Genomic DNA, 27,545 nt, shown 5'->3' with positions numbered 1-27,545 from the left:
TTTTATTTACTTTGTGTAATCAGGGCACTGGTGATCAGTGCCCTGATTACATTCCTCTGTGTCCCCGAACGGCTGATCGGCTCTGCTCCTTCCTCACACTGCAGTCTCTGTGTGAGGAAGGAGAGCTGGCGAAAAGAGATGATCTCATATGTTTACATATGAGATCATCTCTCATTGCATGGGCCGATCACGTGGTAAATGGCCGATGTGATTGGCCATTTACCGCGATCTGTGATTGGCTGTGTCCCAGGGACACGGCCGATGCAGATTATCCCCGATGCGCGCTCGCGGGAGCGTGCGGGGAGCCTGTCACTGGGAGGCTGTTTAAAGACGGACTCCCGGAAATTCGAGTCCGTGCTGTAGCCGTACTTCGGCTATAGCGCGGATCTGAAGAAGTTAAACTACACTTGTCTGTAGTCTAAAGCAGGCCATAGATGAATCAATTTTGTTTCCTTCCACCATAGGTTGATGGGGAGTACCTCCTGCGGAGCTATGGTGTTCTCCCAGCTGGAGGGAGGGAGGTGCAAGGAGCCGTCCCTGCCGGGAGAACACGGTGATAATTGTTAGTGGCTATAGCTGCAAGTCAAAGGATGGAATAAACCATCTATGGCCGTCTTCAGGCTGCTGAACCGGTTCAAGCATGGCAATATTGGAGCATTGTGTTTTACCTGCACATACCTTTGGTCCCTGCTGCTAAACTGGTTCTAGCACTGCAACCTTGAAATTCCACAATCTGGGGCTGCAGAGTGATTCTGCAAAGTTCAACACTGTCTTGCAATGTCAGTCACTGGCTTGCCCCATTTAGCATGTTCTCGTTAGTCAGTAATGCCACCAATTTTAATGATTGCTCACTAGGAAGTTAGGGGAGGGTGTGGAAACAGCAACTGACAATACAAAGAAGTGTAAAAGGTTTGCAGATTACAGCATTGTGGAAGTCAAGATTACTGATTTACAGAAGAGAGCAACAAAATGTATGTGTGAGCTTGACGGCTGTATTGGAAATGTGGAACACGATAGTGACAAGGTTACATAGTTATTTGTTTTTATAATTCCTTAGATTTCACCTTAACTCAGGAAATTAAAGCACAAGAAACCAGTGAGGCTGCATTGGAAGATACGTCAGAAGATACTCGGACAGTCATACTGGATGCATCCATGAAGGAAGTGATGAGGAAATTGCCGCAGCAGCGCACTGGCCTGGTGTATGATGAGCGCATGATGGAACATTATAACATGTGGGACAGGTGAGGAGGAAGACACAATATCAGGAAAAAATGTGCATTTATTTATTTTTGCAGGGCATTGCATCCACGATCAGCAGATTCTTTTCCAGTCTTCCTCCAGCTTTGTGCCCGTATCTCCAAACAAGCTTTTTGTTTCAAGGCTAGAGGAAGAATGAATGAACTATGAACATGCTGATCAGTGCTCTCACAGTTCATTGAAACTATAAGTCTGTCTCTGTGAATGACTGACGCGGCTGTGGGGGTGGAGCCCTCCCTGGCACCGACATCTTCTCCCCAGCTTCTTCCAGGTGTGGAATCTCTTGCCGTCTTGATTAGCTGGTGCAGGATGATGTAATTCCTGCTCATGTGTACGGGAGTTTATTCATTCAAGAACTAATGTATGCTGAGAATGTATACTAAGCGGAGCATTCTGAGCTCAGTGTACATTCTAAAGGAGACTTTTTGCTGACAGGTAAGTGATTTATATCAGAAGAGACATTGCATGTCACTTCTGCCATAAAGAGCCTGTCTGTTCATAATATTTTTTACTTATTCAGATTAGTTCCACTTTATGGAAGAGCACAGTCTGCATAGCAAATCATCTTTTAATTGAGCTGATTTTAGACAAAGCCCAAATATTTTAGAACCTAGTTTACTATAAAGGCCATCTCAGGCTGAACACCTAAAAGTGATATTAAAGTCTCGTATAACAAAAATGTTATACTTGCCTGCTCTGTGCAGTGGTTTTGCACAGAGCAGCCCGGATCCTCCTCTTCTTGGGTCCCTCTTGGGCTCTCCTGGACCCTCTCTCCTGTTGAGTGCCCCCACAGCATGCAGCTTGCTCTGGCGGCACCTGAGCCGAGCCTCTGCTCTGTGTGTCCATTCAGAAATGGAGCCGCGGCCTGGCCCGCACCCTCTTTCTCCTTTATTGGCTTACTGGCTTTGATTGACAGCAGCGGGAGCCAATGGTCGCTTCATTGCTGTCTCAGCCAATGAGGAGGTAGAGTCGCGGGCAGCCAAGTCTCTCGTGCAACATCGCTTGATCGAGATGGGCTCAGGTAAGTATTAGGGGGGCTGAAGGGGGCTGCTGCACACAGAAGGCTTTTTATCTTAATGCATACAATGCATTAAGATAAAAAAAAAAACTTCTGACTTTACAACCACTTAAACTCACAGGTGATTCACAAATACCTGACAAATAATGATAAAGCAATCTACATACTATCCTGTAACCCAGCTGTGCTGGATAGTGTACAAGGTTGGCAAGTACAATTATGCTACAGGACTGCATAGTTTATTGGGTATCAGATATTGTCAGTATTTATCTATGTGCTGTTCTCTGATCTTTCTTTTTTCTCAGTGGCCATCCTGAGACTCCACAAAGAATTGCCCGAATATACCTGCGTCATAAGGAGATGGGGCTGTTAGATCGCTGCATTCGTCTCTGCCAACGCGTGGCAACAAAAGAGCAGCTACAAATGTGCCACAGGTGTGTACATACAAAAGAAGCAAATCATTGTATAGCTTAGGTCGACTTAGGTAAGGTACTTAGGTAGACAAATGTGGAGTTGAAAGAATAAGTTCACCTTCTCATAACATGTTACATCCATATTCCGGGAGGAACATGTAACATGTTATAAATGCATGCCCGGGGGCCGCATGCGGCCCAGAACCACAGGCAATGTGGCCCACTGCCCCCTGACAATTTTTTTTTTTTTTTTGCTGGGGAGGAAGGAAGTCAAATCGGGGGCACAGCCACAGGGGCTTTCAACTAACTTGGCAGAGGCTTCCACTACGGGGAGGGGAAAGGGGGGTGGGGAGTGCTGCTGGATTACAAACAGAGCGGGGATCTCCTGCTTACCCGGCGGCCACGGTCATATGATGCCCCGCTCCCTGGACCGGCTCCTATGATAGACAGCACATTGGTGACATCTATCATAGGAGCCGGTCCAGGAGGCAGGACTTCGCATGACAGCGGTCGCCGGGTAAGCGGGAGATCACCGCTCTGTAATCCAGCAGCTCTCCTCTCTCTTGCAGACTGCATTGGATTGGCATGCACTGGTGAGGCTACATTGGATGGACACTGATCAGGCTGCATTAGATGGGCATGCACTGGTCAGGCTGCATTGGATGGGCACTGATCAGGCTGCATTGGATGGACATGCACTGGTAAGGCTGCATTGGATGGACACTTATCAGGCTGCATTGGATTGGCATGCACTGGTGAAGCTGCATTTGATGGGCACTATTTAGGCTGCAAGTGCCGTGCAATCTCCCAGCAGCCGCGGGAGACTTAGGATGTCTGCAGTCAGTGACCGAGCCGCTGCTTCCTGCATAGTTCTGGCTCTGTTACAGGGGGAGTGATATGAAATGCACTCCGCCTGTGACAGGAGCCATACAGGAAGCAGCGGTTCTGCTCTCTACTGCAGCCGCTGCTTCCTCCAGCAGTACCAGCATTACCAGCCAGCAGTAACCGCACCAGCAGACTGCAAAATAAGTAGAAAAGGTAGGTGCATTAGCATGTGTAAATTGTTGCAATATGTTTTTTAATAACTAGTTGTGTTTTGACATAATATGCCATGTCCTTATTCATACACGTATAAATAAGGACATGACATTTTCTGGCTGCCTAAGTCATATGTGCTGTGGACTAGTTGCACCCCTAGCACATAACTGTAAATATCCCAGCATGTGCAGTGTTTCTGACTCCTACCACAACGACCACTTTAGGATCTCTCAGAAGAAGTAAACCTCTGTATACTGATTACATTTCATTTCATCATCCTCTAGTTGTGTTAAATTAGTGCGGGGGGCATTTCATTACTTATATACCTTAACTATATTATATATTTTATATGCGGCCCGAGAAAATCTCTCTACACTCAATGTGGCCCAGGAAAGCCAAAAGGTTGGACACCCATGCTTTACAGGCTCCCAAAAAAAAAAATAATAAATGTACATTTTTTTTACTTACAAAAAAAATGTATACAGTATTTATTATTTTTTGTCAAAAGGTATACTTTTAAAGATATTGGAAGGACCAAATACTATCATGAGAGGGATTAACAGAGACATGTTTATGATGGTATTTGTTAAGGTATATCCAAATGCAAGAACAAAAATGTAATTTCTCTTTCGTTCATTGACGGACACAGCTTCAGATCTTCATAACAGTTGGGTTATACTGCCCCCAACAGGAGTAGGAAACTAAGCAAAAAAAAAGTCTGGCTTCGCCCATAGGCAGTCCAGGGAGGTATACTCCCTCTCGCTGCTATAGGCACTTTTTTCTGCCTAGTCAGGAATAAGGACCTAGTTCCTTGCTGGGATCTTTGGTCTTGGCAATTTTTTCTTTTTCAATAGAAATTTTTTTTTTCTCCTGGATTTTTCCTTTGACATCTACAATCAACTGCCGGACTGGGCGACGGGCTGGATAATCTAGATCCAGTGGTCACCCCAGTCTGGCCATCGAGCGCACGCAGACCTCAGCCCTGCGCTAGGTCGGCCACAACGTAGCCCCACTGGCCTTCAAATTGAACGGCTTGCGAGGTCGCATATGTCCGGGTTTCAGCCCAAGTCGCAGTGTTCCTCCTGACCGACAGCCCCCCTTTAGATGGAGAGCTGTTCTGTCTGTACCGGGGCCTGCCTGGTTCCTGGTAGGGCTGCAACTAAGGATAATTTTCATAATCGATTAGTTGGCCGATTATTGTTTCGATTAATCGTATAATAACCTTAAAGTGTTGTGTATAATTTAGTTAATATGTAAAGTTTAAAAAAAAAGGCATTTTATTCCTAAATATCTATATGCAGTGGTAAATATAAATGACCAACTATATGATTAGGGAGCAATAATCTATAATTTTAAATGTAATTGTAATGCCTTCTATCACCTCCAGTCTATCAGCCTTTAATGTGATTTTTTTTTTTTTCTAACAACAAACATGCCATACTTACCTGCTCTGTGTAATGGTTTTGCACAGAGCAGCCCTGATTCTCCTCTTCTGGGGTCCCTCCTGCTTTTAGAGTGCCCAATAGCAAGCTGCAAAGTATAGTATGTGTACTTCACTGTGTTTCCTGATATGTAAATAAATAATACATTATGTATGCAGGCCAACTAATCGGCTGACCAACTAATCGATTATGAAAATAGTTGACAACTATTTTCATAATCGATTAGTTGTTGAATAATCAATTAGTTGTTTCAGCCCTAGTTTGTGGTATGGTGAGTAGCTGTCCCCCCTCTCCACCTGGAGGGTTTTGGGGTGGATGTGGGCCCCTCCTTGGGGCGGTCGGACCCCCAGGTTCCCCTCCTTCCCGTCAGCAGCCCCCCTGTCTTCAGTCCCCCATCCTACCCCCCCCTCCACATATGTTGAGGCTGTTTGGGTGGTCTGGTTCTCCTCCTGGGGTAGGGGCAGGGCGCTATGCTGGGGATGGGGGCCCGGGGGTACCGCCGGTGACTGGACGATCGACTGGGGGGGGGGGTTGTACCTGGTGGGGGCTTCTGCCAGTGCCCCCCGTCCTGCCTGGGTCTGTCCTTAAGGCCTGGGTCCCTGTAAGCCTCGTGGTGCCATGCGAGGCTGCCGTTTTGTTGTAGCCTGTGTTTTTTTTTTTTTATACACGACGGCCATGTTTGTGTAGTCCAGTGGCCATTTTGCGGTGGTTTGCCATTGAAAATAGCGATGGCCATGACAGTGGAGCCTTGTGGGTGGCGATTTCAGTGGTGGGAGACCCTCCTCATTCCCTGGTGCTGACTCCTGGATCCTTTCACTTCCTGATCGCTGCAAATGGAGTACAGATTAACCTGTTGGCTGCAGGTGCCTGTTTCTGCTGGGTGGCAAGTCTGGTGGGGTTCTCTTCCTCTTTACTGAGAATCGCTTGGTGCTTGTGCCTGGCGACCAGGTGGTGTTGCCAGCGCGGTGGGGGTAGTATCTTGCAGTGTTTTACAATTTTTTTGGGGTCCCCCTGGTGACTCATTTAGTCTTTGGAGCACATCTCCCCACCTGATCCACTCTCTGAGGCTGCAAGGCCCTCCGGGTCCCAACCATCCATCGATGCACTGACAGCGGACTTTGAGTCCTTTGTGTCCTGGGTGGAGGTGGTCTTTGGGTGACGGGCTAGCAAAAAGCTACCCCTCACCTTCCCCTGCCTCATCTGTCTCATCAGATACTGAATCTGATTCGGCTGCCACAGACGTGGGTCACCCTGCTGGGTCTGCAACCACGCGCCCAGAATCTTCTGATAGTGAGGATGATTCCTCCACGTCTGCAACCGCGCATGACAAGGCGCTAATGAAAGCACTGATTGTATCTATGCGTGAGACCTTGAAGATGGAGGATGCAGCTACAACTAAGGCGCAAGTTCCCTTTGGCACTCACATGCCATCCAGAGCTGCAAAGGTGTTTCCTTCCCCCGCCTATTTTTACAGAATTTTCGCTAAAGAGTGGGGATGACCAAAGTGTACCCGTGGGGTCCCTAAGCGCTTTACTAGGCATTACCCCTACGAGGAGTCCCTTCCTAAGAAGTGGACTGTTCCACCAGTGGTGAACCCTCCGGTTTCCAGTTTGAACAAGGCAACCATGATTCTGGTTGAAGATTCCCCGACTTATAAGGATTCAGCTGACAAGAAGGCGGTGGCTATGGCCCGCATTATGTACACTCTGGCTGATTCGGCACTGAGGCCAGTATTCACCATTGCCCTGGTGTCGCAAACTGACCGAGTGGGCTAAGCTTTTACGCTGTGACCTGGAGGGAGAACAGCTCCCCCCTGCTTTTGCTGAGCTGCGGACCAGCTGGTCCAGGGGCTGTAGTTTATCTGTGATGCCTCTTTGGATGCGGTTACCCTAGTTGCTCGGCTCTCTGTTTTGGCAGTGGTCCTTCTGCGTCTTTTGGCTCAAATGCTGGTCTGCGGACCAGACTTATAAAAAGGCCTTGACTGATCTGCCCTTTCAAGGAGATTGCCTGTTTGGAGCTACCCTGGATGACATTATAAAAGGTCTCACAGGGGGGGAAGAGTACCTTTCTTCCGCAGGCCACTAAGGGCAAGAAACCTTGGAAAATATGACGGTACGTTCCCATCCGATTTCCACCATAGAGATGCATGGGGAACTGACAGCTGTGTCTCCGTACACAGAGCGGAGACACAGCTGTCATCCTCCTGCTCAGTGGGGGAATCGGCAAATCGGTCCCCCGCTGAGAAAAACAGACTCCGTCCGATGGAAGGAGTGTGTGAAAGGGGCCTTACGCTGTACAAAAAACCATAGCCATCCCAAGTGTAAACACTAATAATGCATGCAAACATTCAGCCCTTCACAATGCAGTAATGCTTGTAAAGTGCCACTGAACACCAATGATTTGTGGATATTTTTTTAAAGGTGTAGGGTTTTAAAATGCCACTGACCAAGAATAATTGTGGGATCATGCCTGAAAGGTAAATTTATAATATACAGGATTTATATAACATCAACAGTTTACACTGCTCTTTACAATGCAGAAACAAAAAAACAAAAATTTTGGTTTGGACATATTCCATATACCGCCAAAAGAAACCTCTATCTGCCTCACGATAACCTGAAACTAGGTTTTCACACTGACCGTCTTTACATAAATATGATTGATCTTCACAGACTTCCCTACATTGAAAAGATAGAAAAGTGTTCTCGACTGAAACCCAGGGACCTGCATAGAATGGGGGATGAGTATAATTCCATTTTCATCAACAACAAGTCTTACAGCAGTGCCTGTCTGGCTGCCGGTTCGACATTCAGTGTGGTGGAAGCTGTTCTTACAGGGAAGGTAAGATGCAAACACTTGTGTATGAAGAGCTTTAAGTAGGTCTACTGGGGAAAATGACCCAAAAGTCATTTTTGATTGGCACCCCTATTCTTATGACCATTTTTCTTAGTAGTAGTAGTGGCTATCTGGATTGTATTTAGCACCTCTTCTAGGCAACTATGAAAGTGTGGATTGTATTCAGCCTGAGAACATACAAGTTGCAGTAATATACAATCTCTTTGCCGTACAACTAAGCACACAGCACATTAATAAGCAAGTCTAGGTGTCCTATGTTCACGTACAGTGGGTACGGAAAGTATTCAGACCCCCTTAAATTTTTCACTCTTTGTTATATTGCAGCAATTTGCTAAAATCATTTAAGTTCATTCTTCTTCCTCATGAATGTACACATAGCACCCCATACTGACAGAAAAACACAGAATTGTTGACATTGTTGCAGATTTATTAAAAAAGAAAAACTGAAATATCACATGGTCCTAAGTATTCAGACCCTTTGCTGTGACACTCATATATTTAACTCGGGTGCTTTCCATTTCTTCTGCTCATCCTTGAGATGGTTCTACACCTTCATTTGAGTCCAGCTGTGTTTGATTATACTGATTGGACTTGATTAGGAAAGCCACACACCTGTCTATATAAGACCTTCCAGATCACAATGCATGTCAGAGCAAATGAGAATCATGAAGTCAAAGGAACTGCCTGAAGAGCTCAGAGACAGAATTGTGGCAAGGCACAGATCTGGCCAAGGTTACAAAAAGATTTCTGCTGCACTTAAGGTTCCTAAGAGCACAGTGGCCTCCATAATCCTCAAATGGAAGACGTTTGGGACGACCAGAACCCTTCCTAGAGCTGGCCGTCCGGCCAAACTGAGCTATCGGGGGAGAAGAGCCTTGGTGAGAGAGGTAAAGAAGAACCCAAAGATCACTGTGGCTGAGCTCCAGAGATGCAGTCAGGAGATGGGAGAAAGTTGTTGAAAGTCAACCATCACTGCAGCCCTCCACCAGTCGGGGCTTTATGGCAGAGTGGCCCGACGGAAGCCTCACCTCAGTGTAAGACACATGAAAGCCCGCATGGAGTTTGCTAAAAAACACCTGAAGGACTCCAAGATGGTGAGAAATAAGATTCTCTGGTCTGATGAGACCAAAATAGAACTTTTTGGCCTTAATTCTAAGCGGTATGTGTGGAGAAAACCAGGCACTGCTCATCACCTGTCCAATACAGTCCCAACAGTGAAGCATGGTGGTGGCAGCATCATGCTGTGGGGGTGTTTTTCAGCTGCAGGGACAGGACTGGTTGCAATCGAGGGAAAGATGAATGCGGCCAAGTACAGGGATATCCTGGACAAAAACCTTCTCCAGAGTGCTCTGGACCTCAGACTGGGCCGAAGGTTTACCTTCCAACAAGACAATGACCCTAAGCACACAGCTAAAATAACGAAGGAGTGGCTTCACAACAACTCCGTGACTGTTCTTGAATGGCCCAGCCAGAGCCCTGACTTAAACCCAATTGAGCATCTCTGGAGAGACCTAAAAATGGCTGTCCACCAACGTTTACCATCCAACCTGACAGAACTGGAGAGGATCTGCAAGGAGGAATGGCAGAGGATCCCCAAATCCAGGTGTGAAAGACTTGTTGCATCTTTCCCAAAAAGACTCCTGGCTGTATTAGATCAAAAGGGGGCTTCTACTAAATACTGAGCAAAGGGTCTGAATACTTAGGACCATGTGATATTTCAGTTTTTCTTTTTTAATAAATCTGCAACAATGTCAACAATTCTGTGTTTTTCTGTCAGTATGGGGTGCTATGTGTACATTCATGAGAAACAAGAATGAACTTAAATGATTTTAGCAAATGGCTGCAATATAACAAAGAGTGAAAAATTTAAGGGGGTCTGAATACTTTCCGTACCCACTGTATTTTTACATAAAACAGGGTATATAATACACATTGATAAAATAATTAGATCACATTCACAGACATTTTTTCTTTTACTTAAATTTTATTGAGGTTTTAACAAAAGGAACATACAACAGTACACACATAGTGCAAATAAAGAGGACAGTCTAATGAACAATTGCAAATAATCTCTACCCTAGATAAAGGACAATAAAAACACCACTTTAACAATAGAATACGACCTAGCTGTTTAATTGTCCAAAGACTATGTCGTAGAGCAGTGTTTCTCAACTCCGGTCCTCAGGGCCCACTAACAGGCCAGGTTTGCAAGAAAACTGAAATACATCACAGGAAATATCATTTGCTGCTCAGTGATTGCAGTATTCTAGTCTGCATCTCCCTATAGTAATACTTAAAATCTGGCCTGTTAGTGTGCCCTGAGGACTGGAGTTGAGAAACACTAGAGAATTAAAGGTAATCCAATCGTGCTGGTGCGCATGTACTTGCTGACAATAATATTAAATCCCCCACTTCCCCACAGGGCAATCGGTACAACATCATACTCACTAGGAACAATATCATATTCATTAGTCCTCAGCCGTACCAACCATACGGTCAGAAGAAAAGAGGAGAGCGCGTTTGAGATGTGAGAGGATCAGGAAGAGAACAGAGGAGAAAGAACAAGGGGTGGGGGGTAAAAAAGAGACAGGGAAGGGGGGTGGGGAATCCAGAAGCAAAAGAAGGGAGGGGAGTAGGAAAAGGGGGTAGGGTACTCCTGTAGGAATCTGTCATTTCATTAAGGATCGCTGTTCACTTCATTCAAAGACATTTTGTGAAGCCCATAGTCTCCTACCTTCAAATCTTTTTAGTGCTGGACCTCTGCATTGCATGTTTTGTGATTCATGTTTTACTTGGAAATTACTTAAAGTGTTTGTAAACCTAAAAATCTTTCCAGTATTTCAATTTGTGATTTTTTTTTTAATGTTACCAGTTTATTTGTGGAGGCAGTGCTTTTTGATTACCTGGTTGATCCTGCCAGTTCCCCTTTTCCTGGTAATAAACTGACCCCGCTAAACATGTAAGTCGATCCATGATTGGGTGGTCTGTTTACGTCCTCCGCCATTCTGCTATTCGATACAGGCACGATCTTCCGTGGTTAGGTTAAAGCCATGCCCCACCCATTCCTCCTGCATTGATTGACAGCCATACAGTGCGGGGCAGCAGGTCGCTGGGTATGCTTGCACTTCATTACCTTGGAAATGCTGATGCTCAGCGTCAAACGTCACTTCCTTCAGTGACGTGCTGCCTTGCTCTGTACACACCCATCCGCAGGTCCGTCAATTGCACAGGAAGGAAGAGAAATTGCGTGACTTGCACATTTGAAGCTAGAAAAAAAATACAGGCCAGTTTTTTAAAACATGAGCATACATTAATGAAAGGTATATTTTTAATAATTCAAAAATGTTTCCGAAATTATTGTACTTCACAACTACTTTAAAGAGGTTGTAAACCTCAGAATTAAAAAAAACAAAAAACGAACACCTGAAAGACAAACACAGAATGAGCTAGTATGCATCGCATACTAACTCATTATGAAATACTTACCTTAGAACGAAGCCTCGCAGTAACGCCCGCTCACCTGTCTCATGGGTGACATGTTCGGTCACCCTTCTTCCAGGTTTGCGGCATCCGGCCATCTGATTGGCTCGAGCCGCGATGACGTCACTCTCGCGCATGCACGCGGGAGCTGACGGTCACGGCACGGGGCTCTGAAGGAACGGCATGAGCGGCCGTTCCTTTAGAGCGCATGCGCCAGTGATGTCACTGGCTACATGTAAGGTAAATATCTCCTAAATGGTACATGTTTAGGAGATATTTACAGTACCTATAGGTAAGTCTTATCATAGGCTTACCTATAGGTACAAGGTGCAGAGGAGGGTTTACTTCCTCTTTAACCACTTGCCTTCTGTGCACTTAAACACCCTTCCCATCCAGGCCAATTTTCAGCTTTCAGCGCTCTCACACTTTGAATGACAATTGCGCGGTCATGCTACACTGTACCCATATGAAATTTTTATCATTTTTTTCACACAAACAGAGCTTTCTTTTGGTGGTATTTAATCATCTCTGGGTTTTTTATTTTTTACAAAAAAAAAGAAAAAATACAGAAAATTTTGAAAAAGTTTTTCTTATTTTCTGCGAGTAAATTTTGAAAATAAATTTTTCTCCCTCACTCATGTGCGCTGATGAGGCGGCACTGATGGGCACTGATAGGCTGCACTTATGGGCACTGATAGGCTGCACTTTTGGGCACTGATGAGGTGGCACTTATGGGCACTGATGAGGTGGCACTTATGGGCACTGATGAGGAGGTACTAATATGCCGCACTGATGAGCACTGATAGGCGGCACTGATAGGCGGCACTGATAGGCGGCACTGCTGGGCACTGAGAGGTGGCACTGCTGGGTACTGAGAGGTGGCACTGCTGGGCACTGAGAGGTGGCACTGCTGGGCACTGAGAGGTGGCACTGACGGGTGGCACTGATGGGCACTAACGGGTGGCACTGATGGACACTGACGGGTGGCACTGATGGGCGGCACTGATGAGCACTGATGGGCAGCACCATCAGTGCCCACACTCAGTGCCCATAGTGCTGCCAGTCAGTGCTCATCAGTGCCTAGATGAGCAGGCACTGATGGGCACTGACTGGCAGCACTATGGGCACTGATTGTGGGCATTGATGGGGGCACTGATGGCGGGCACTGTGGGCACTGATGGGGGGGCAATGTGTGTGTTTTTTTTACCTTCAGTAATCAGGGCACTGGTGATCAGTGCCCTGATTACATGTCTCTGTGTCCCCAGCGGCTGTCGGCTCCCCCTCCTTCCTCACACTGCAGTGTCTGTGTGAGGAAGGAGCGCCGGCGATGAGAGATGATCTCATATGTTTACATATGAGATCATCTCTCATTGGACGGCTTGATCACGTGGTCAATGGCCGCTGTGATTGGCCATTCACCACGATCTGTGATCGGCCGTGTCCAAGGGACACGGCCGACACAGATTCTCCCCGCTGCGCGCTCGCAGGAGCGCGCGGGGGGGCGTGTCACTGGAGGCCGTTTAAAAACGGCCTCCCGAAAATTCGAGTCCGCGCTGCAGCCGTATATAGGCTGTAGCGCGGATGTGAGGAGGTTAAAAATACCCTTCTTCTCTATTTTTTCCCTTGCTGAGTAGGGGGCAATGCTCTATCCTGATCTCTAGTTTGCTCCTGCCATGTCACCCTATCACACAAGCTTCCAGTGGAAACTACAACTGCTTGTTTCTCCACATCTTACGCAGGCATGGTCCATTGTTGTCACCATTAGCAAAACCACCCTGAGAAATGCAATGAAGCCTGGAGTATAGCTGGAGTATATATAGACAGGAAGTCTTTGCAAAGGGGAGCAGAAAATGAGCAGCACTAAGATGTAACAAGAATGAAAAAAGTGAAAACGGGTATTTAATGAAATGCCAAAGTTATAATAGACAGTGGTTTAGCAAATAGTCATGCAGTTAGGGTTTACATCATTCTAAATTGATTCTTTAAATCCAGGTTCAAAATGGAGTCTGTATCGTTCGCCCACCAGGTCATCATGCAGAGCCAGGTGCCGCCTGCGGTTTCTGCTTCTTCAACAATGTTGCCCTTGCTGCACGATATGCCCAGAGCCTGCAGAAGCCATCAGAACCGCGATTAAGGTACAATGGAATACAGTATCCTGCTTGGCAGTTGGAATCCAGTTTCCTGCTTGGCAGTTATCCATGTGTGTCTTTTCCTTTCATTTCGTTTCTTTCCCCTTATAGGGTAATGATTCTGGACTGGGATATCCACCATGGCAACGGAACACAACACATTTTACAGGAGGATGATAGGTTAGTATGCCAAGGATCTGATTGTTTTTCGTTATAAAAAATAATTATATGTGCCCTTTCTTGCATTTGATCTAATTTCTCCATTACTAGTGTACTGTATGTGTCCATCCATCGATATGACGATGGCCTCTTCTTCCCATCTTCGGAGGATGCTGCACATGACAGGGTTGGCGTTGGTCGTGGAGAGGGGTTCAATGTGAATATTCCCTGGAATGGTGGCAAGATGGGTGATGCAGAGTACTTACTGGCCTTTCATAGGATTGTCATGCCCATTGCTTATGAGGTAAGAGATGGAAATGAGAAGAAAAAAAAAGGGCAGGGAAGTGGACAGTCAAAGATAGCACAGAAGCTAGGGGCAAGGTGGGGAACAAGGAACATTCAGAATGGCAAAATTAATGTTTATTGCATGGGATAAGAGAAGAGAGGTCAAAGTAAAGGCAAGGTGTAGAGAGTACAGAATGGGGAAAGTGAGAATAGGAAACGGAAAATAGGGTTAGATAAAGACCTGGATGGCAGAGTGTGGGATAAAGGTGGAGAGGGCAGAGTGATGAGTTAGGATATTTGGGAGAGAATGTAGATTAAGAAAAATGAGGAGTGAGGGATAAGATCAAGTGGGACAGAATGCGCATAGGTAGGGGCATCAGTTCCAAAGTGGGGCCTGGGCACCTGCCTAGCAGGAGGGACAGCTATACTGCCTTCTTGCTGACAGCCTGACTCAGATTCTCTTGTGGCTCCCCATGCAGCGCAGGGGGGATCGGTTCCAGTATCTGCCCCACTTCCTTCCTGTCCTCTGCTGCCAACTGCTGCTGCAGGGCAAAGGAGGATCAGATTCAGGATGGCGGGAGGGCAATAAATATGTTATATTTATCGGCCCCTTCCTTTCTTGAATGAACACAGTGAGTGATCCGTACCGATAGCGCCTGTGTCCATTCATACCTGAAGCATAGTAAACTGTGTTTACTATGCTTCAGTTTGTGAATGAACAGAAGTCTTCAAAGCACTTCCGATTCATTCAGCTGAGACTGCAGAGAAAGGAACTAAGGAATCTACGTAGTCATTTCCTTTCTTTGTTTTTAAAGTGAGACATAAGGGGCCTCCTTTGACCCCCTGATATTTAATCAAAGTCCCCCCAACAGGGCTGTTAAAAATATATAAATACATTCTAAAAATTAAAGAAAAATTAAGGGCTCGTTAACATGTGCTTTGCTCTCTGAAAAGTGGTCACTATTTGGATTACTCTTCAGAGAGCATTTGACAGGCAGTGAGGAGGTATATCACCGGAACTTTGTTGTGTTTATGTCCACTAATAATAATTTTAGTGCATTTTTAGCATAAATATAATTTATATTTTTGGAGGGGGGGGGGGGGTGCTGTCAGGTAGGCTGTAAGGGGGGCCCCATGATTTCTAACAGCAGCCCTGGACATATGTATCAAAATGTAAGTTGAGGGCAGAAGGTGGAAAGGTAAGGTCAGGGATAGTAACTGACTGTAGAAGGAGGAATGAAAAGCCGATAGAAGCAGCAGTAAAAATCTGACATTTTTAAAGAGAAGATTGCATTACTAGAATGTTTGGATGAATCTAAGAAATATCAAGATAGCTTTAAGAGCCAAAACATGGTAACGCATTATCAGCTATACAGAAAAATGGCCATTAGAAAATGATTGCAATGCACACAGATATTCTGCCATGCTCAGCTCTCTCTACGTCTCCTTCTGTAGTTTAATCCGCAGCTGGTTTTAATATCTGCTGGTTTTGACGCTGCTCGTGGAGACCCACTTGGAGGCTGCCGCGTCTCTCCAGAAGGCTACGCCCACATGACACACCTCCTGATGGGTCTGGCAGGTGGCAAAGTGGTGATCGTTCTGGAGGCAAGTGTTTTATTTCTTACCTCTAGGTTTCTGAATTAATTGTGTTTTATATGTAATTATACTCTCAATTAAAGCCAATGTTTTGAGACTACCATAGCTACCTGTCTTTATCAGCTTTCGTCTGACTAATATAAACTAGTCGAACAGATCTAATGACAACCAATTCTATATAAAATCATTTCCATTTGTCTCGTATCAGGGTGGCTATAATCTGACCTCCATCTCAGAATCCATGTCTATGTGCACTCGCACACTTCTCGGAGACCCCCCTCCTCACTTGTCTGACTTGCATCCTCCCCGTCCATCAGCACTGCGTACAATCTCCAACGTCTTAAGTGTCCATCACAAATACTGGCACAGCCTCAGATTAAAAGGTGAGAGAATGCAGAGGTGATGGTTTGGAAAATGCTTTCACTAGGAGCAGTTGACAGATATAAAGCATATAAAAAATAAATAAATAAAACAATTGATTTCATGTGAGTGATTACTGCATACATGTGTTGTGTGGCAGAATACAGAGGTAAACATACATTAGCAATGATAGTTGCAGTGGTAGAGTTACACCATAGATCATCAATTTTATGAAATTTAAGGGGACAGCTTCTCATCCCATACATAACTTTTTTTCATATGGGATGATCTGATTAATAATAACAGATATTATATATAATTATTTATATAATTATATTAAGAATTATATAAATATATTAAGAATAAGAATTATATATATTATAATAAACAGAGATACAATGGGAGAACATAGATTCATCCTTTTAATGGCAATTACTTTATAGGCTATAAACAGTGGTTCCCTGAAAAATATTCTAGTGTAATGTGGCCAGGACTCTTCATCTAGTATATCAAAAAGACAAACGTCAGGTGTGCAGGGTAGAAGGTGTTACAGTAGATTAGTAAGAAGGGTGACTACCTACTTCCAAAACCCAGATATCAGAGGTGACCATTTATTCCATTTTATGCATTAAGACGGGAATAAGTACATTTGATGAATAGCATATAGTTTAATCAGCTTGTTAACCACAGGTGATGTTAACATTTAGGGGAGCAAATGTCATCCCCGTCCTCTGTAGACGTAGTTGGCATAAGGTTTTGTCATTTAGCTAAAAAGCACAAATACATGAAAATAAAAAAAACTCCACCCTTGCAGGGAGCCCCCTTCCCCCGTGCACTGCAAGGGTTAATTGCTTGTTTGGGTGGGCAGAGGATTAAGGATAAAATACTTACCTTATTCCTCGCTCCAGCAGTGTCCCCCCAGTGCTGCAGCCAGTCCCCCACAGCTGCGGCCACTCCAGCCTCCAAAACATTCAATACATGTCCCTATATTGTATGTGATCGGTCCGCCCACAGACCGGAGCTTCAGAGGGAGGGGGAGAGCAGGGAAGCAGGGTATAAGGTAAGTGATACCACCTGTCCTGAAATCCCCCATACACAGCAAGCAATTAACCCTTGCATGTGGGGAAGCCCCACTACAAGGGTGTTTTTTTTTTTTTTTTTGGAATTGGGCTAGTGGAATTTTACAAAAAAAAGTGGCAATCACCCCAAACTATAACTAGCCTTTGCAGTAAGGTGCGCATGGAAGGGCAACGCACATCAAACTAAAATTTCCCAGTTCTTTTGCCAGCCTGCAAAACAACCAAATTTACCCTAACAATTCACGTTAAAAACAGAGGGTTTTGTTTGCACACATTTGCCAATATATGCATAAGCCATAATGCCTTCATCAAGGCTCCTCTGTGTACTGTGGTCCTAACTCTAAAATTTTCAAAGTCTCCCAAGTTGGATCACATATAGCAATAGATAGATTAAGGCAGGCATGTCCAACCTGTGGCCCGAGGGCCGCATGCGGCCCAGAACCACAGGCAATGCGGCCCACTGCCCCAGAGGCAGAGGCTGCCTTGGAGGAGAGGGGAAGGGGAATCGGGGATCTCCTGCTTACCCAGCGGTCGCTGTCATACGAAGCCCCGCTTCCTGGACCGGCTCCTATGATAGACAGCACATTGGTGACTTCCATCATAGGAGCCAGTACAGGAGGCAGGACTTCGCATGACAGTGGTCGCCGGGTAAGCGGGAGATCCCCACTCTGTGTAATCCAGCGGCTCTCCTCTCTCTTCATTGCAGACTGCGGCGCGGGAAGGGCGTGGCAGTGTTTTATTACTTATATACCTTAACCATAGTATAATTTTATATGTGGCCCGAGAAAATTTTTCTACACTCAATGTGGCCCAGAGAAGCCGAAAGGTTGGACACCCATGGATTAAGGGCAGGTTTGCTTGAAGGGAGTCCACAGGGACGCACGGGACACCCAGCAAAAGCGCAATGGCAGCTGAAGGCATCCAATTCAACCAACTGTACAAAACAGTGGCAACCACCCAAGCTATAATTAGCCGTTGCAGTAAGGTGCAAAGGGAAGGGCAACGCACATCAAACAACTTGGGACCTTGTGATTTTAAGGCTCAGTGGTTAGTTAGCGATGGGCTTGTTAAAATCTCTAAACTGTGTCTCAAAACTATAGCAAAGGCATTTACTTATAATTGCATTTCTCTAAACAGTTGAGCCCCCTCCATCCTCTGAGGTATCAAAGGAGGCGTGTTGGACGCCGCAGAAGCAGCAGCCAAGCGAAGTCGTGCCTACGGTTGAGTCTTTATCCTCCCCGCAACTAACAACCATTTCCCCCGAGAAGAATATCGTAGAAACGCAGTGTCCCCAGGAATTCGATTCGACTGGTTCCAAGTCTGATGATGATAGTCTGAACTCCAGGTCTGAATTTGTGGAGGTGAAAAGTCCGCCATCTGTAGCCTTCAGGAACGAGTCCAATGACAGTGTTTCCAGCATAGACAGTTATTCTGTAACATATTCTGCAGAAGAAAGTATGCAAACACCATCGTCGGAGAACGATCAGACCTTGAAAAGTTTTGGGGAGCCTTCACCTCAAAAAAGTACTGAAATGGCTAAACACGAACTCAAAGAGAGCTCAGTTACTAAGGATGAAGTCTTCAATTCTCTTTTTTCCAACTTAGCTGTCATAGAGAAGAAAGAAGAGGTGGTTGAGGTGGAGGCTCCTGGCAAAGATTCAGTGCACATAGGTTCTAATGAAGACGAGTTGCTGGAAACAGTCATTGAAGTCCAGGTTTTAGCAAGAATGACAGATATTTTGATGTCTGATGACCGGACAGAGAGCTCTGTGGAGGAACTCCTTAGAGACTTGAAGCTAGAAGATAGTAAAAACACATCAACCGCCAGCATTATTCATGGTGACAGTGAACCTGCTGGTGGGGCTACAAAGAAGATATTTCCTCTAGTGCAGCAAGCGGCTGATAGTTCAGAGGAAACTTCTGTGAGTGTTAGAACTGAGCACAGCTCTGCGTCTTCACATTTAATCATTTCTCATTCTTTCAAATGTTTTTTTTTTTCACCCTTTTCCCTCTCTCTCTTCTTTATCATTTCTCACTCATTCCTTACATTCTGTCTCTCTCTTTATTTCCCCTATCACTCCTTCCCTTACTTATCCCTACTCCATCTTATTCCCCTCTTCACTGAGTCCCCTCTCTCACTCCTTCCTTCTCTGACTCCTCTTCCTCACTCCTCTCTCTCACTTCTCCGCTTACTCCCCTCCTCACTCCTCCATTCACACTTTCTTTTTCTTCTCTGTTTATGTAGTCTCAAGATACTCTCCTGGAAGAGAATCTTCTCTCCGAGGCTGCTGGTGGCTGCTCAGCCTCGTGTCACCAGCTAAACGTGGATATTTCACTGGAACACTCTGTAAGTTCTGACACTTTTATTGCCTATTAGAAGCCATTTTCAGAAATTTAACCAAGTTATGAGAATTTATGGATGATTGTAACTATTCTGGTCAGTTTCTCATAAAAGTTCACCAACTGGTTCCATGGTTTCAGGGTGTGGCTTCTGTACTCTTCCACTTCACTCACCAACTAGAAATGGGTGTTATGTGACCCATAACTGGCAATGCACAGATCATGCTTTAAAGCGGAGTTCCGGCCTCAGAAACGTTTTTTTGATAAAAATACTGCCCAAATAGTGATCCTTAGCCCTTAATATATCCGCTAATCCCGTAGTTAATAGTTTTATATGTTTTGATTTATCAGAAATTCTTACCTTTAAAATCCTTTGCTGAGCGTGGCCATCTTTGCTGGGGTTATACGAAGCCGCAGTGTATAGATGTCTTCCCTTCTTCCTGGTTGTGTATGCAGAATGCAGCGTGAAATCTCACGCATGCGCAGTACTATTCGATCGGTTTCCATATCATCGCGTCATTTCCTTTTTGCAAATAACGCGATGAAAGGAGCGGCCGGCCGCCTTCGCCACTGCCCATTGCCTTCTGGGAGTGATGAGTAAGAGCTCCCAGGACGCATTGCAGGACAGGAAGTGACGGCGCGGGCCGCGGCCGAAGAGGGAGGAAGTGGAAGAAAGGTGAGTATATTTTCTTCTGAATCAAGGTAAGTAAAAAAAAAAAAATCGGGACTATCCAATCGTTTTTCAGGTTACACTCAGCAAGCGGATGGCACAAAATCGATTGTGTCGATTTTGAGGCCAGAACTCCGCTTTAAGCACAGCATAAACAGCATGTTAATGGAGTTAAGAGTAGGAAGTGTATGATTCATTGGATCACCAGTTTAGCTCCATAGAGTGTGAAATCAAAAGTGCAGCTGACACACTTTTCATTTTCTAAAAACCTGCTGTGCTTCCTTCATTAAACCTACTGGACATAGTTAATTTACATAGATTACAATTCAAAAAGGGAAGATTTGCTTAGGTAACATCCAGCAACATTAATTGTACCTAAGCAGTACCTTGAAAACTGTACATTTTGTCTGGAATGCCTCCTAAAGTATAGCAGTGTACTTTCTGAGACTTCAGTTGGGCTTTGATGTAAATAGCTATATATCCATCCATACTGATTTCCAAACTTTGATTTTCTGTATAATTTGGTAAGGTATCCCTATCATCAGAAAAAATGCAGTCTGTCATTATGGTCTCCTTCAAATGCTTGTTGCCTGGCTGTGCATAGACCTCAAACAGCATGTAACAAAAGTCAGGGAAAAGCCAGAACTCCTTACGTCTATTGTTCAGGGTAATTAATTCAGAAAGTAATAACTCCAAAGTATGACAGCCAGGCATATAGAATTTTCAGGTGGAGCGGATAGCAATGTCAGCCTACGTGTGTCCTAACTGAATGAGCTCTATAGTAGCATCCAGGGCAGCCATCAGGGGGGGGACAGCCCATACACATACCGAGGGGCCCAGGCATTCCGAGGGGCCCAGTCGCTCAGGCCCCAACCATGAGACTGAGTTGTTGCTGCTGTAATAACTAGCAATTGCTAAAGCAGGGCGGCTGCAGAGTAAGCCAATGCAGCTGAAGGGATATCTCTTTGCTAGATTGCGCTGTCTCTTTGCTGAAAATATGAGGCTGTCTCTTTGTTGGATTGGAATGTCTCTTTGCTGAATATTTGAGGCCGTCTTTGTTGGATTGGGATGTATTTTTGCTGAATATATGAGGCTGTCTCTTTACTGGATTGAGATGTCTCTTTGCTGAATATATGAGGCCGTCTCTTTGCTGGTCTGGGATGTCTCTTTGCTGAATATATGGGAATGTCTCTGCTGGATTGGATTCATTTTCATGTATTAAGTTGTAAGTGTTAAAATAGAAGTGGGTGCACTGAAGGACCCGGTGGGGCGGCCAGAGGGCGGGTCCTGCGGAATGTTGGTGGTCAGGCCCGGAGGGGCCCAAGCTTAAAGCTGTGTAAGGGGCCCCAAAATTTCCGATGGCTGCCCTGGTAGCATCCTCTTCCCAGACATCAACTAATAATTGCACACTCTGCGGTGCAATGCATAAGCAAGCCCCCATAGTCAGAAAATGCCTTGATTTTAGACTCCGCTCCTGGGAACTGATTAGTAACATTCAGTGCAGTTGCAATAATAAGTTCCTGAGGATTTAATCTTGTTGACGGTTTTCTTTTCATGTAACCTGGCTATTTACAGTAAGCATTTTTCTTTTGTTTCACTTTCCATTTCTCATTTCCAGGGGGAGATGTTTACAGTGACGCCTCTGCCCTGGTGTCCTCATCTGGAGTCAGTGTGTGAGCTGCCTTCTTGTGGGCTGGAGGTGACACAGCCGTGTGCTGCTTGCGGTACAGCTATAGAGAACTGGGTGTGCCTGACATGTTATGTGGTGAGGAAGGTCTCCTTCTCAACTGATAAATGGTGGATATCTCATGCTGTAAGCTGATAGTTCATTTCTGTCTTTCAGGTTCTGTGTGGGAGGTATGTCTCTCAGCACATGATATCTCATGGAGTTTCATCTGGTCACAATCTTGTACTCAGCTTCTCTGACTTGTCTGTCTGGTGTTACAGCTGTGACGCCTATATCCATAATGAGGTAAAGAGGTCTTGTAAGAAGATATATAATTAAAAAATGCAGCGCTATTGCTTTAAAAGATTCACATAATCATCCAAACACGTGTAAATGTTGTAGTAGTGTGGTACCCCACCAGGGTGATGATGCAGGATTCTCAACCAGGCAGGTTGAGGGGCTGCAGGGGGTTTGCTTATTTGGGAGGAAACTTGCTTTTCAGTTTCCTCATTACTTAGAAAAGTCCACTTTGGGACCTGGAGCCCGGGGATTTCTTAGCGATCAGGGTGGGAGGAAATCCCTAGTCCTGGGTCCTGATTTTGTGAAACACCGGCTCACGGACTGGTCAGATATGTGTTGGGCTATTAATAGACACCTGACCATGGTTCCACCCTCCCGAGGAGTCCGGGCATGCAAGGGAGAAGCCAGAGAGTGCATGTGTGCACTGGGAGAAGCCAGAGAGTGCATGTGTGCACTGGGAGAAGCCAGAGAATGCATGCATGTGTGCACTGGGAGAAGCCAGAGAGTGCATGTGTGCACTGGGAGAAGCCAGAGAATGCATGTATGCACTGGGAGAAGCCATAGAGTGCATGTGTGCACTGGGAGAAGCGAGAGAATGCATGTGTGCACTGGGAGAAGCCAGAGAGTGCATGTATGCTCTGGGAAAAGCCAGAGAGTGCATGTGTGCACTGGGAGAAGCCAGAAAGTGCATGTATGCACTGGGAGAGGTGAGAGAGTGCATGTATGCACTGGGAGAAGCCAGAGAGTGCATGTATGCACTGGGAGAAGCCAGAGAGTGCATGTATGCACTGGGAGAAGCCAGAGAGTGCATTTGTGCACTGGGAGAAGCCAGAGAGTGCATTTGTGCACTGGGAGAAGCCAGAGAGTGCATATGTGCACTGGGAGAAGCCAGAGAGTGCATGTGTGCACTGGGAGAAGCCAGAGAGTGCATGTATGCACTGGGAGAAGCCAGAGAGTGCATGTGTGCACTGGGAGAAGCCAGACCAGGTGCCACTCCTGTCAGCTAAGAACATTAAACTGAGGCTACAATTCGCACAGGCTCACCAAAATTGGACAATAGAAAATTAGAAAAACGTTGCCTAGTCTGATGGGTCTCGACTTCAGCTGCGACATTCAGATGGTAGGGTCAGAATTTGATGTAAACAACTTGAAAGCATGGATCCATCCTGCCTTGTATCAACGGTTCAGGCTGGTGGTGGTGTAATGGTGTGGGGGATATATTCTTGGCACACTTTGGGCCCCTTAGTACCAATTGAGCATCGTTTAAACACCACGGCCTACCTGAGTATTGTTGCTGACCATGTCCATCCCTTTATGACTACAGTGTACCCATTTTCTGATGGCTCCTTCCAGCAAGATAATGCATATTTAGAAAGAATATAGAGCTCAATTGTGTTTTTTTTCACATGTTTATCTGGTTCCTCTTAGCTGCTGGGTTGACAAAGCATTTTTTTTATAGTGATCAGGAATTAAAAAAAAAAAAAAAAAATTTGAGTTTGAAGATCTTTTTATTATATATAATAACAAAACAAACAGCAACACAGAACACGCTGAGCACAGCATACAAAAATTTAAGCACACACAGAGTTACACTTGTGCATGGCTACTCATGAAGTACGACCAGTAAGGAAAGTTAACCTGTTCAGTTTTCATTGTACATAATGCGTTCCAGTCCAACTAGCACCTCAGTACATGCCCCAGACAGCCACAATGCAGGACTCAAAGATTTTCATCCCTGCTTCATGAGAGTAGCAACATTCGAGTAGCACCAACCAAAAGATGTAAATAGAGTTCCTATGGGCTTTTTGGACTGTTCGAAATGTTGGAAGGCTCCGCCAACCACTTAGACCAAACCTTATCATATTTACGGGGCATCCCCTGTTGGTGTAAGTGTCCCTTTACAATGGCAGGCTATTATTAATCGATTGTTTCCAGAATGAAAGTGGTGGGGGCATATGTTTTTTCCAATGGAGAGCAAGAGCTTTTCTAGCATAAAATAATGCAACATTCGCCAACTAACGCTCCGCCCATGTGGACAAAATAGGTTCTACCAATCCCAGCAGACATACAGACATCAAAACCTGAAAGGGAGGGGAGAAGGAATTCAAACCCAAATTTCTCTATCGCTCATTGACAGATGTAGTCTTCTTGATTCTCAAGAGCTGGGTTATGTTGTCTCCGCAGGAGTAGGACTAGGCAGAAAGACAAAACGTTCTGGCTCCACCTTAGGGGCAGTCCCTGAGGGTATATCCTCCCTCTCTCTGCTACAGGGAATCAGTTTTTTTCTGTCTAGTCAGGAGTAAGGACCTAAGTTCCTTGCTGGGATCTTTTGGTCCTGGCTAGACTTTTTTTCTTTAAGAAAAAGACATTTTTTAGGTAGTTTTCTCCAGTGTTTTTTTCCTGTGAGATCTTCAAGCAAAAATGCCGGACTGGGCGACACTTGTGGTCACCCCAGCCGGCCTACGAGCGCGCGCAGACCATGGCATTGCGCTTGGTCGGCCGCGACATATTCAAGTAAGTATGCGGGGCCGGGCGACGGGCTGGATGTTGAGATCCAGTGGTCACCCCGGTTTCTGCCTACGAGCGCGTGCAGACCAGAGCTCCGCGCTGGGTCGGCCGCGACGGAGTCCCAGTGGAGGGACTGACCTTGCGAGTTAAAAGTCTCGCTTGGACGCCAGGTACCAGAGAGTCGAGGCGTCCGGAGTGGTCCACAAACCCCCACCCCGGTGGAGAGGGTATTGTGAAGAGAGGGTGCCTGTCGGTTCGGTATGGTGAGTAAACGTTCCCTTTTTTCCTCGTTATGAGGCAGTATGTATTATGGGCCCCTCCATATATGGTCAGTATATATCTTATACTTACAAGTCCCCCTTGTAATACAGCATGTGTTTGTGGGAAGTGGACTTGGTTTAAGAGCTAACACTCTACCCAGCAGACTGTAACATTACAGCAGACATAGGAGGTATAATCCTACCTTATGTGTAGTGTATCTTCTGTAGATCCATATATCGCCTCTTAGCAGAGATGCAGGTGGATGTGCTGGGAAAACGATTTCGGCGGTCCGCCGCCATTTTGCCGTAGACCGAATGCATGTATGTCCTCAGGTCACGCCGGCCGCCATGTTTTTGGAGTCTTATGTCTCTTCTATGGGGGCGGCCATGTTTTGTGAGCCCAGCTACCTCGTGGAGAGCTGGGAACGCCGGAAGGCGTACACAGGGGGCGGAGCCACGCCTTCTACCCGGGAAAAAGCAAACAGCTCCTTCCAGTCTGTGTAAGACAGACGCTGACTGCAGTTGGTTGGAAACTGCACTGCATCGGTTGGTGAGCCTTGGGGGTCCCTCTCCCTCTCTCTGTGGGATCGAGAAGCAGGTACTCTGAGGGGCGCTATTGCGCTAGGGGGAGACACAAAAAAAAAAAAAAAAAGAAAAAGTTTTTTTGTTTTGCTGGCAAAGGTGTCCTGTATTAACATGGACCCTGCCACTCATGTATCTCCTCCGGATCCCCTCGAGGGGTCTGCGGGATCCTCCAGCACCCCATTGACAATTGAATCATTGTCAGCTATTATGGAAACTTTTGTGTCCCGGGTGGAAGTGGCTTGTCAGGGACAGGGCGCAAGAAAGCGACCCCCGCCTAACCCCATATTATCTGAAACCTCGGATTCAGATTCTGAGCCTATTTCTGCAGTTGCAGGTACTTCATCTGGGATTGGTGTCTCGGGTACTGTCTCTTCAGACAGTGAGGAGGATGTTTCGGCATCCGCCATAGCCCGAGAGGAAGCGTTGGTAAACGCACTCATTGTATCTGTTCAAGAGACCTTAAGGTTACAGGGTATTCCATCGGAAATAGCTGAAACTGAAATCCCTTTTGGGACTAAAAAACGCATCAAAGTGGCGAAGGTTTTTCCATTGCCCAAATGTTTTGGCAATCCAATCGAAGAAGAATGGCGTCTGCCAAAACGCACTTTTACTATTTATAAACGCATTGACAGGCGTTATCCGTTTGAGGAAACCCTTATTAAGAAATGGACAGAACCACCTGTGGTGGATTCACCAATTGCTAGACTGAATAAAGCCACGGTTATTCCTTTAGAAGACGCTCTGTCTTTTAAAGATCCAGTGGATCGCAAGATAGAAGCTATGTCTCGCACCATGTTTTCCTTGATTGGATCAGCTTTCAGACCTATAATAGCTATTGGTCTGGTTTCGCAGGCTGTAACTGAATGGACCAAGTGGTTACGCCGGGACTTAGAAGAGGTCCCTCAGGCGGTATCAGATTTGTTGGAACAAATGATACAGGGGTTACAGTTTGTGTGTGATGCGGCGTTAGACGCCACTCCATTATTGGCGCGAGCATCAGTCTCAGCAGTGGTTCTCAGGCGTACACTGTGGCTAAAAGGTTGGTTAGCCGACCAAGGTTCCAAAAAAGCATTGGCTAATATCCCCTTTTCAGGAGAGCGTCTATTTGGAGCCAACTTAGATGAGATCATCAAAGATCTCACGGGTGGAAAGAGCACCTTTTTACCGCAAAATTTTAAAGGTAGAGGAACTCGTCAAAGACGAGGGCCTTCTTTTTCTGCTCACAAGAGGTTTTTTCGTCCCGCGGGTGAAAAAACTAAGTCCTCCAAAGCTCCTGCAGGAGGCGTCAGGGGTCGTTGGTCGGGCAAGCAAAAGCCCGCCCCCTCCAGACCTGAAGATAAACCATCCAAAGCCTGAAGGTGCGCCCCCACCCATAACTGGGGTGGGGGGACGTCTTCGCCGGTTCCCGGATCCATGGCTTTCCAGAATCCCGGACAAATGGGTTTGCGAAGTCATAAGGTCAGGGTACAAGATCGAGTTTCGATCTCTCCCACCGGCGCGATTCTTCCCTTCCAATATCCGACTATCCTCAGATCGTTTAGAAGATCTGCGGAGAGCAGTCACAGATTTACTACAACAAGGAGTGGTAGTCCACGTTCCTTGGACAGAACGGTTTCAAGGGTTTTATTCAAACCTGTTTACAATACCCAGGAAAGAGGGCAAAGTGCGTCCAATTCTGGACTTAAGAGCACTCAATTCTTTCGTCAACATAAGAAGATTCAGAATGGAGTCCATTCGCACGGTAGCAGCCTTCCTGCATCCAGGGGATGTCCTAGCGTCCATAGACATCAAGGACGCCTATCTTCACATTCCCATTTTCGCAGGACATCAGCGGTTTCTACGCTTTTCCGTAGAGGAGAACCACTATCAGTTCGTGGCGTTACCTTTCGGTCTCGCCACGGCTCCGCGGGTCTTCACAAAGGTGTTGGCCCCAATGTTGGCACTTCTGCGCCAAAGAGGTATATCGATCCTTGGTTACCTAGACGATCTTCTGCTTCATGCAGAGTCTCCTCAGACCTTGCTACAAAACATAGAAATTACTATGATTTCTTTACAGGAATTCGGGTGGCTGGTGAACCAGCAAAAGTCATTTCTGGTTCCC

At 45.9% G+C, this 27,545-nt stretch overlaps 2 protein-coding genes across 2 annotated transcripts in view; one reads left to right on the top strand and one right to left on the bottom strand.

Moving 5' to 3' along the window:
- PQBP1 (polyglutamine binding protein 1) overlaps positions 1-27,545 on the bottom strand; it is a 408,542-nt gene that overhangs the window by 337,892 nt on the left and 43,105 nt on the right. The window lies entirely within an intron of this gene.
- The window catches only part of HDAC6 (histone deacetylase 6), an 86,230-nt gene that overhangs the window by 55,333 nt on the left and 3,352 nt on the right, over positions 1-27,545 (top strand). Inside the window, exons 17-28 of the mRNA XM_082263410.1 lie at positions 1,058-1,244; positions 2,584-2,712; positions 7,844-8,012; positions 13,500-13,642; positions 13,748-13,816; positions 13,907-14,099; positions 15,536-15,685; positions 15,885-16,059; positions 18,253-19,037; positions 19,361-19,462; positions 21,744-21,890; positions 21,969-22,097. Coding sequence (XP_082119536.1) covers positions 1,058-1,244; positions 2,584-2,712; positions 7,844-8,012; positions 13,500-13,642; positions 13,748-13,816; positions 13,907-14,099; positions 15,536-15,685; positions 15,885-16,059; positions 18,253-19,037; positions 19,361-19,462; positions 21,744-21,890; positions 21,969-22,097 — 2,378 coding nt within the window. The remainder of the gene's footprint in view (positions 1-1,057; positions 1,245-2,583; positions 2,713-7,843; positions 8,013-13,499; positions 13,643-13,747; positions 13,817-13,906; positions 14,100-15,535; positions 15,686-15,884; positions 16,060-18,252; positions 19,038-19,360; positions 19,463-21,743; positions 21,891-21,968; positions 22,098-27,545) is intronic.

This window comes from Pelophylax lessonae (genome assembly GCF_965119305.1).
Source record: "Pelophylax lessonae genome assembly, chromosome: 7".
Classification (NCBI taxonomy): Eukaryota; Metazoa; Chordata; class Amphibia; order Anura; family Ranidae; genus Pelophylax; species Pelophylax lessonae.
Note: the sequence above shows the minus strand (reverse complement) of the source record. Positions and strands in the feature narration are given on the sequence as shown.